The sequence below is a fragment of the Stegastes partitus genome, unplaced genomic scaffold, assembly GCF_000690725.1.
Source record: "Stegastes partitus isolate 25-593 unplaced genomic scaffold, Stegastes_partitus-1.0.2 Scaffold773, whole genome shotgun sequence".
Classification (NCBI taxonomy): domain Eukaryota; kingdom Metazoa; phylum Chordata; class Actinopteri; family Pomacentridae; genus Stegastes; species Stegastes partitus.
Window position 1 is genome coordinate 86,733 of NW_007578504.1, and position 9,794 is coordinate 96,526.

The 9,794-nt window shown below is 42.4% G+C and overlaps 1 protein-coding gene across 1 annotated transcript; it reads left to right on the forward strand.

The window, feature by feature from the left end:
• The first annotated feature begins 937 nt into the window (after positions 1 to 937).
• Positions 938 to 8,912, forward strand: LOC103364730 (transcription factor Maf). The gene is made up of 2 exons (XM_008291955.1): positions 938 to 1,914; positions 8,885 to 8,912. Exons 1-2 carry the CDS (start codon positions 938 to 940, stop codon positions 8,910 to 8,912), a joined length of 1,005 nt encoding a protein of 334 aa, XP_008290177.1.
• Positions 8,913 to 9,794: the final 882 nt, after the last annotated feature.

The following is a 9,794-nucleotide window of genomic DNA, read 5'->3' on the forward strand; positions in this document are numbered from 1 at the left end:
ATTAAGAAGTTGAATATGAAATGAACGATACAGTCTGGTGCGTAATTCTCTATGTTCTCATATGTCTGTGTGGGATCAGGATCAGGAATCAGCAGACGGCGCTTAAACAAGAAATAATTAACATTTTATTTTATTTTAAATGATATTATAAGTGGTTATGATGGGGGGAAATATATATATAGTGTTAAAATTATAACGACCAGTTAATGTAAAAAAAGGAAGATCGTGCATTTACCATCTCATGTCTTCATCAAATCCTCGGAATCTGTTTTCTTTTGCTCGCTTGCTTTCGTTTCCACGTAAAGCGATAAAAAAGGATGAATATTAAGTCTCGTGTGTCAATCTGCTGATGGGCTTGGACAGTTGAGAAAACTTTGGTTTCTATACTATTATGCTAATTAAGTCTCCGGACTGAGCAGCTGATTGGCTGAGTCTGAGGCAATTTCATATTTCAGTCCTGACGTCAGGACGCCTATAAAACTAAGCAATGCTTTTTAACTCGTCGGCTGACTGATCCCTTAGAAAAAAAAATCTATCAATCCTTGGGTGGAGTTTTTTTTTTCCCATTCTCCACAAGGCAACTATTTGCCCGGGACACGTACGTGAACCTCCTCAAATTGGCGCACTAATCCTAAAAGGAGCCATGAAGTGTTAAACGGTAGAAACAGAGAGAGCGGCGCTCAGACACCCGCACGCTGGGAGAGAGGGAGGAAACAGCGCTGCTCCAATGCGTCTGTGCAACACAGACTGAAGAAAAAAAAACTTATCGACTCACAAAACCAAAACCTGCGCTGCGCAATTAGTGCGAGAAAATCCACTTTTTCCTCCGGTTTTGAAGAAAATAAATAAAGAAATCAAGCTGGCTCAGTGCGTGTCTCAGCAGCCCACTTTGACAGGTGCTCCTCACCCCCTTTGGAGGACTGTCAACAGCAAGAGGATGGCATCAGAGCTGGCAATGAGCAACTCCGACCTGCCCACCAGTCCCCTGGCCATGGAATATGTTAATGACTTCGATCTGATGAAGTTTGAAGTGAAAAAGGAGCCGGTGGAGCCCGATCGCAGCATCAACCAGTGCAGCCGCCTGGTCGCCGGGGGATCCCTATCTTCCACCCCGATGAGCACGCCTTGCAGCTCGGTTCCCCCCTCTCCAAGCTTCTCGGCGCCCAGTCCGGGATCAGGGAGCGAACAGAAGGCGCACTTGGAGGATTTCTACTGGATGACCGGGTACCAACAGCAGTTGAACCCCGAAGCTCTGGGCTTTAGCCCGGAGGACGCCGTAGAGGCGCTGATCAGCAGCAGTCACCAGCTCCAGACCTTCGATGGCTATGCCAGAGGGCAGCAGTTCGGCGGCGCAGCCGGCGCAGGAGGCGCCATGGCCGGGGAGGAGATGGGATCAGCGGCCGCCGTGGTGTCCGCGGTTATCGCCGCAGCCGCAGCTCAGAACGGGACACCCCACCACCACCACCACCATCACCACCACCACCACACAGGGGCACACCACCCCTCCTCCGGGTCTCAGTCCGGCGGCGGCGCGGGGGGAAACCACCAGCACATGCGCTTGGAAGAGCGGTTCTCGGACGAGCAGCTGGTGACCATGTCGGTGCGGGAATTGAACCGGCAGCTCCGGGGGGTCAGCAAGGAAGAGGTGATCCGTCTGAAACAGAAGAGGAGGACACTAAAGAACAGAGGCTATGCCCAGTCCTGTCGGTACAAGCGGGTCCAGCAGCGGCACGTCCTGGAGGGAGAGAAGACACAACTCATGCAGCAGGTGGACCACCTCAAGCAGGAGATCTCCCGGCTGGCCAGGGAGAGGGACGCCTACAAGGAGAAATACGAGAAGCTGATCAGCACCGGCTTCAGAGAAAACGGAGGATCCAGCAGCGACAACAACCCTTCATCCCCGGAGTTTTTCATGTGAGTCTCGGCGCTGAAAAGTTTTAATAAGCGAACCTCACAATGAAACAGAAAAAAAAAACACTTTCAGTTTGCGCGCAGCTAAAAATAGTGGTTTCGTGCGTAAAGCTGCGATAGTTCAGGATGAAAAACATTTTCACACTTTTCTGTAATTTCAAAAGCATTTTGTTTCAGAGTGCACATTTTGTTTGATTTATGTTTTTATCACGTTTAAAGGATACATAAATAGCTGGTTTAAAGGACTCTGAATATGAATCTAGTTCCCACAGATATTTTAAAGGATTTCTGTCCACGTCGTGATGTTTGTCTTTAGACACACTGCATAAACTTACTAAACATCCTGCTGCATTGCTCCGCTCTTGCAGCCTCTCTCTGCGCCTCATCCATCCTGTTCCTCTTTACGCAAAAATTTGTTTTGTGAAATGAACGAAAAAGTCCTGAGGCGCAGCAGCTTTATTTGATGTGAATTTGCTTTTGTTTTTTGTTGTTCAAAGTCAGTTTATTTTGCTATAAATTATCTCCTTTTCATATCATTCATCTTTTCTGTCTTATGAAAAACACCCAAACTCTGCTTCAGCACAAGTTTGGAGAATTGATGTCCAACAGACTTTATTTTGAGTTGTGTGAAGCCAAGCATGCTGGTCATGTACGGATTGTGTTTTTACTTTTTTAATTTCTTTTTCCTTTTTTTTGTGAACTTGTGTATAATGATTGTATTATCCCATGACTGCATTGTTCAGTTTCATCAGCTTTTTTTTTTTTAAGTGGATTTGTGTGCAAAACGAGTGAACAAAGTTACATCCATCCGTCACTTTGCTTTCATAAAAGTTCACCGCGACCATGAACCCTTCAGCATTTTATAGGCTTCTTTTGGAGCCATGTGGGGAAAATAACTTTGTGTAAAGCAACTTTGTATTGATTTGTACTATGAGACAACATCAGGGTGAGCATCATGGGGATATTTACTAGAAATAAGAACATTTTCCCCCCCCTGACAGATGCACAGATCTAATAGATTATCGCGATCAACAAGTGGAGCTGAAGATAAAACACTTTGAGCAGGAGCAGGTTCTGATGCATGTCCTTAAAATAAACGAGAAGGAAGCTGCTTTGTCACGCAAAAAAATGTTGCAAACAAATGATCTGTCCTCCCAGAAGTTCGTTGTTAATGTGTTTTCCTTTCATTTAAGGAACTTAATTAAGTTTACCCAGAACCCTGTGGGTCTCATTCGGTAAAATAAACTGTGAACTGTTTTGGAAATAGAAGTTTAATGTTCTCCTGGTGTTGTAGAATAATTACGCAAAAAAAAATAATCACCATGCAGCCACTCGTCTTTTTGTGATGCCCTGGATTTCTATTCAGTTAAAATGTGTTGTCTGAACTGGACAGTAAACTGGCAGACGTCCTGTTCACTCGTTTTTGTTTTTTTTTTAAATATGGAATTTAATAAACACACCATTCATCAATAAACCTCCATGAATGGAAACAAATATATTCTCCTGATAATGTTTGTTTTTGTTCTGTTCAGTTTTGCATGTTGTTTGTCACTGAGGCGACTCCACACACTCTTTTTTTTTTTTTTTTACCCCCTTCCCTCTTGATTGGAAATGAGTGTAAATAGAAGAAGAACGTGCCGATTGCAAATGTCATTGTAATAAGAAAAAAAAACATCTGTTCCCAAACGTGCAGTTTGCGTCGAAGCGCGATGCAGATGTTGGTGCACAAGGCGCGTAATTATAACATCTCCAAGATCAAGTCCAGCTTTGATATTTCATGCAATCAAGTCATTTTTTTTGCTTCATGTATTTTCATTCATATCCTTTTCTACTCATATTTTAATTCAGGTAAATACACTTCTAATCATTTAATAATCCCAATTTTCTTTTTGATGAATTTCTCCTCCCCAGAAATAAAAACGACGGCCTTCACCTGTTGCGTAATTAAAAGGAGGAAAAACTTCAATTTCGCTGAGAGATCGTACAGAAAAAATCAAACAAATCACACCACAATGTTCAGTATTTCTTCTATAATTATTCTTTTTTTGCCCCGTGGCCTGATATTTGCGCTGCAGGTCTCCTGGAAAAGGCTGAGTTAATGATTGAGTTTAGAGTAAACTTGCACTTTTTTCGCTCAGCACACGTCCACTTGTTGAATATTGTCTGTGGGAGCCTTCTTTTAAAATCGAGCTCTGAAAAAAAGCTCTAAAAACACGACTCTGTTCTCTCTGTGGCAAACGCACAAATAAACACACATCAGTTATTCTAAATAGGGGCTGGTTGCCTTTCCACAGCGACTCCGAAAGCAAAGGAAAATATATATTTTGGTGAAGTTAAACACTTGAAATAACAGTGTGACTATATGATCTACTATTGCTTCCAGTTTCACTAATTTACGCAAAATGTTTTCAGTCAAACCAAATTTTCGGTATCGTTGTTACACTCACAGAGGCGATCCGGCACTTTCGCTTTAGTGTTAAGATGCTTTATTTGACTGAAAATGCTTGAAAGACTGAATGAAAGGCACAGAACACACATAGGACCGTGCAGTAGCCTCTAACCACTGAATCCTCCTCGTGAACTCCGTGCGTCCTGAACGAGCAGTGGTGGTTGGCGTTAAAGCTGCACAGGCTCTGTGTGGTTGAGCTGCCATTGCAAGGTCACTGCCACCACAACGCATGCTGCTGGGAGTCTTTGTGGTCGCGTGTGTGCATGTAAAAGGGGGTGATATTGTCCTTTTGGCAGCACGAGTGCTTGCAAGTGCTGCACACTGAGGAAATGGAAAGTTTAAAATGCACCACAGTAATACGGAGTGTGTGCAGAGTGTCTCACCTGTGACACACACACACATATACAATACACACCTGGCTCATGTGGCTCCCCATGAAAGCCCAGAGTGAGGGACAAGATGGGAGAGCATGATCCTCTCATGCCTGAAGGAATGATTCTCTCTGTGATTTAAAGTGAGTGAGAGATGGAGCAAGAGGGAGAGAGAGAGCAATGCATGGAATAGAGGAGAGAGAGAGAGATGCTGGCTGCCTTCCTGCTCCTTTCAGATGATAAACGATCAGAGATGCATCCTAGCTGAGAGGAGAGGGCCTTTTAGTGAGCATGTGTCCACTAATTTATGGCCCTCCTATCTGATTAGGTCAATATAGTGTGCTATTTAATTACATTTGTGTTATAACCCAGAACTGGAGATACTATACTTCTTTCATGTCACCTCTTTCTTCTGTGAGGCCGATAGGATTAGTTGTGTGTGTGTGTTTTTTTTAAGGAGAGTCGTACCCGGAGCTTAATTTGCACATCAACAGTTTGGTGACAAACAGTGGGTCTGCTTAAAGGTTGGGAGGTTTTCGTGCTCTGTTATTTAATATGCAAGAAGGATACAGTGGAAAGTTGCTGATCAGCGTAGGGCTGTGGAAAAACTGTGTGGGATGCTCCTGTGTGTGTGTGTGTGTGTGTGTGTGTGTGGGGGGGTGTGTGTTTTGACTAGCAGACACACCGAGGGGCAGGAGGATTCAGTAGCACTGATTCACTTCCTGTGTTGAAGGAGGACAGAAGGCACAGGAAGCAACATTTCAGGGCTTCCTCCTCACTTCTCAGCATTCTGCCAAAGAGTCACCGCTTCTTCGTCTCCTGCCCCCTCGCTCGCTCGCTCGCAGCGTGACAGAGTGCGCACATGTAGCGCACAGACACGCCACATTATTAATCTTATCACCATATGAACTGTAATTCTATTCTCTGGCCCCGGCATATTGACTTCTGCACCGTGATCATTTGCAGTCTGTCCAATGATTAGGTTATTAAAGATAATGTAGTTGTCTGCTGTCACAATATTGGACTCTCTCTTTCGGGTCAACTATGGGAAATCACTTTGAAATTTATCAGTATTGACATTTGAATCATCATCATGTACTTTGCTTTAATGTCTTGGAATTAATAGGACAAAAAGGATGCGCGCAACTGTTCAGTGTCTTATTTGTGTGAGTGCTCAATAACCAGGCCGGCATTGTCTTCTACATGACCTTGTGGTGGAAGGGTGTGTATATGTGTGCTTTGACTGAGTGTATTAAATCTGTAGGAGTGAGTCACTTTATCGGGGCCACTGTTAAATAGAACTAATGTGATGCACAAGGAAAATTCAGGCTCTGTTTTGAGTACAGCAACTCGTTTAAGAGCAGCTAAATCAAAGTTTGGAGTGTTGCAGTAGCTCTACCACAATTTAACTTATCATAATTAAAAGTTTCATAATCAGTAAGTGAACAATTAATTCCTCAAGGCACCACCTGCATCCACCAAATAGATGTTTTATCAGCTGAGTATTGTTGGATTAAAAAAAGAAAAAAAATCCCTGAAACATTTTTCATAACAAAACGATCCACATTCCTCCCCCTTTTTTTTTTAAACACACCAGTTTTATTTATTTTTTTTGTTCATTTTCTATTTTTCCCTGCGGACGTTCCACTTCCCCAAGACGAACCGCCCCAAAGGGTTAAAAACATATTCGCATTCAAAAGAGGAAACAATTTCAATCTCTTCCACTCAACCCGCATCTGCATCACTCCACGCGATAAACATTTACATTTAAAGTGATTTAAATCAGCTGCATTTCTGTTCCTCTGTGGTCCGTCCATCATCCAGACCTGCAGTGCCAGAGCCCTCCCTACCTACCTCCCTCCCGCCCTCTCTTGCAGTGTCCTGAGTTATGTCATTTATTTGAAACCCTAATAATTTAACTTGTCCCGTCCTGTCGCGGCTGCGCATGTGGTAAGAATGCAGCAGCTGTAAGAAGGGAGGTTTTTTTAAGCTGCTGCTGCTTCTGTTTGTGTCTTATTGGCTTTTACATGGTGATTTTTTTTCCCCTCAGCAGAGTGATGAAAATGTGATTGTCTGAATCCAAATCTATAGTCTTGTGTTGAATTGCTGTAAATGCTCAGCTGTGAAAAAAAAAAAGAATGTGCACATTACACCAGATTTGCATTTGCTTGTCTGAGGAGCTGTCTTCAGAATGCATAACTAAAGGGCAATAGATGAAAGCTAATTATGATTTAATTATATGGGATCACAATATTCTGACTCACTGATAAACATAGCTGAGGCTGTGTCGATTTTTTATTTTATTTTTTTGCATTTTTTTCCAGCGGTGTTTTCAACAGTGAGTTGAGTTTCAGGGCACAGAGTCAGTGGAGTGTTTTGGACCGCAGCGAATCTGGTGGTGGTGGTGTTGGTTGGTGGGTGGTGGTGGTGGTGGTGGTGGTGGGGGGGAGGTGTTTGACAACTGAGTGCATTATGCGACTGTGGGTGTGTGCGTGTCCGCCTGTGTGTGCGTGTTAAAGTCTGACCGTGCATGAGTTTGTGTTATGCAGGGTAGAGCTGGAGCCGAGCCCGACCCCTGTGTGTTTTACCTGCATCTCAATGAAGCGAGAGGTGATTTACCCTTCTGCTGCAGTCAGCCTCTCTCTCTCTCTCTCTCTCTCTCTCTCTCTCTCTCTCTCTCTCTCTCTCTCTCCCTCCGTCTCTCAGCCAGTCAAACAGACATTGATCTCTTTGCCAGGCAAGGTGACCGACAGTGTTGTTCAGCTCTTCCAAAGTCTCTCCTCTCCCTTTCATTTGTACCTGGGAAAGGCCTTGACCCCACACACTGCTGCCGTTTAGCGGCCTTCTGCACGTGGACCTCGCTTCCCCTGTACGAAGCCCTGCATGCATGTTTGAGTTGGTGGAAGTGCACACAAAGTTAGATGTCCATATCTTAGACGGCATGCATACGTGTCTACATGTCTTGCGTCTTTATCGAGCCCTCTGTTTGCGTCCATGTGTTGGTTCCTGAGGCTGTAAATCCTCATGCGGGAGTCTCTCCGTGTTGACGTTTTCAGGTGACTGCAGCCCTCTCTGTGGCTGTAGGTCTGTGGCTGGGAGCTCCTATGTAGCTGAATGGGTCAGAGTCCATTTGGCGCCAGCGTGAATCGGATTACAGGGAAATGAATGGTTCTCATTGTTGCTTAAAGATGGATTGGGGGGCATTAATATACTTTGTCGCTCCTTTGCCTCGTTTCTCGCCCTTAAAGCCCAGCGAAAAGTTTTTTTTTAGGATGATTCATTGCTCGGCTTTTAAAGCAGGGCTTCTTTATCCGGAGTCGTCCCTGACATGTGTTCATATGATGACCATATGTGTGCATGTGTTCACACACACATGTGCAGACACCCTGCTCTCTGCAGTGGTCACAAACTGACTGACCTGATGCTGGATTTACAACTTATAATACAGAATTCTAATTAGATAATTTAAAGCAGTGCATTTAAGCTATGACAGGGTTTTTTTTTTTAAATGATAAATGGAATAATTATGAAATGATGGTTGATTAATAAACATTAAGAAAATGTATTGTAATAATATGAACATTATTTCAAATTAGTATTTGATTTGAGTAAATTGTTGTGTGTGTGTGTGTGTTTGATATGTATTATCTAAGTGTGTGTGTGTGTTCTAAATATCAGCCAAATTCAAAAAAACAAATCAAAACCTTCCATTCAAATCTATTTCCTGATATCTGAGTGATTGAAATATCTGAGCATTTGATAGATTTTTGTTTTTCTGTTTGTCTTTTTTTTAATCTGTTGCTTACTTTGTATAAAATTATTCAAAGTTGTTTGAATGGTCGAAATTGAAATAAAATTGCACCTCTAAATTACCTGATAGCATTTTATGAGTTGAACTAAGGAAACAAAATGAGCGTCACACATTTATTACTCAGTATTATTGGTTTTCTAAAAGGCTAAAAGGCCTAAAATGATCCTGAACACAAAAAAATAATCACATCTTTGTCTTTACTCTGGTGACACTTTTCTCTAAATTTCTGGCCAGTTTTAGAACCAAGTAACCATTAGTTACTGATGAAGTGTGTTCTGTTTACAGCTGGTTTTACTGCTCATGTTGTGTTTGTTAAACTTATTCTTGTTTTGTTCTTTGCAGGACGTCAAGAAAATTCCTCCATCTGTGATAGAGAGCTGTGACCTGTCGGTCCCGCCACCCTGAAGTCTGAGGTAACTTCGACACTCCTCCTACACAAATGAACTTAATGCATTTTTACTGTCATGTTATTTGAAGGTAAGATGGAATTAAAGTAAATGCAAATTCAAAAGTTTAATGTTGCAGACGTGTGACGATCTATATTTCACGTCTGCTGCTGGTTCATCAAAACACACGCAGCTGTGAATAGTGCAGAAACCATGACAGTGATGTTGTGAGAAGAAATGTAGAGCTTTATGTGATTTGTTTTTATTTGTATTTTCAATCCTGTGCATTTACACACAGAAGGACACAATCTGCTTTATTATGATTCAGGTTAATTCATTAAAAAAGATATATATTTAGAAACAAAAGCTTCTACAATATAAAACCCACAGATGACAGTAAATGCTGTGCAATTTGTTTCTGTTTAACTTCATGATTGTCAGTGAAGTAAATGTTGATAGCAGCTGTAAAATTCACATTTTTGCTGCTTGCTTTCTGTTCCTAATGCAGCTGAATATAACCGCTGTTCACTGGGTCAAACTAAAATAACAAGCATTTGTTAAATGCATCAGACGTTAACTAAGATTACTTTATCTTTCTTCGGAGACGAATCAAAATCACAAACGTCTTGTTTATATTGATTTAATGTAATGAGGAAGCACCCGTTTGGGACAGTCGACACCAGAGATTATTATCAATATTATTTTCAGTCCTGTGTTTTTTTTTTTTCTCCTCTCGCTTCACATTTAGCTCTATGACAGCCAAACTCCTTCCCCTCTCTACCTTTTAACATTTCCTGCGAGCCGTGTTTTGCATCCCTCTTGTTTTGGGGCTCTGACAGTGCTGCCTGAATGACAGGGGGGTGACA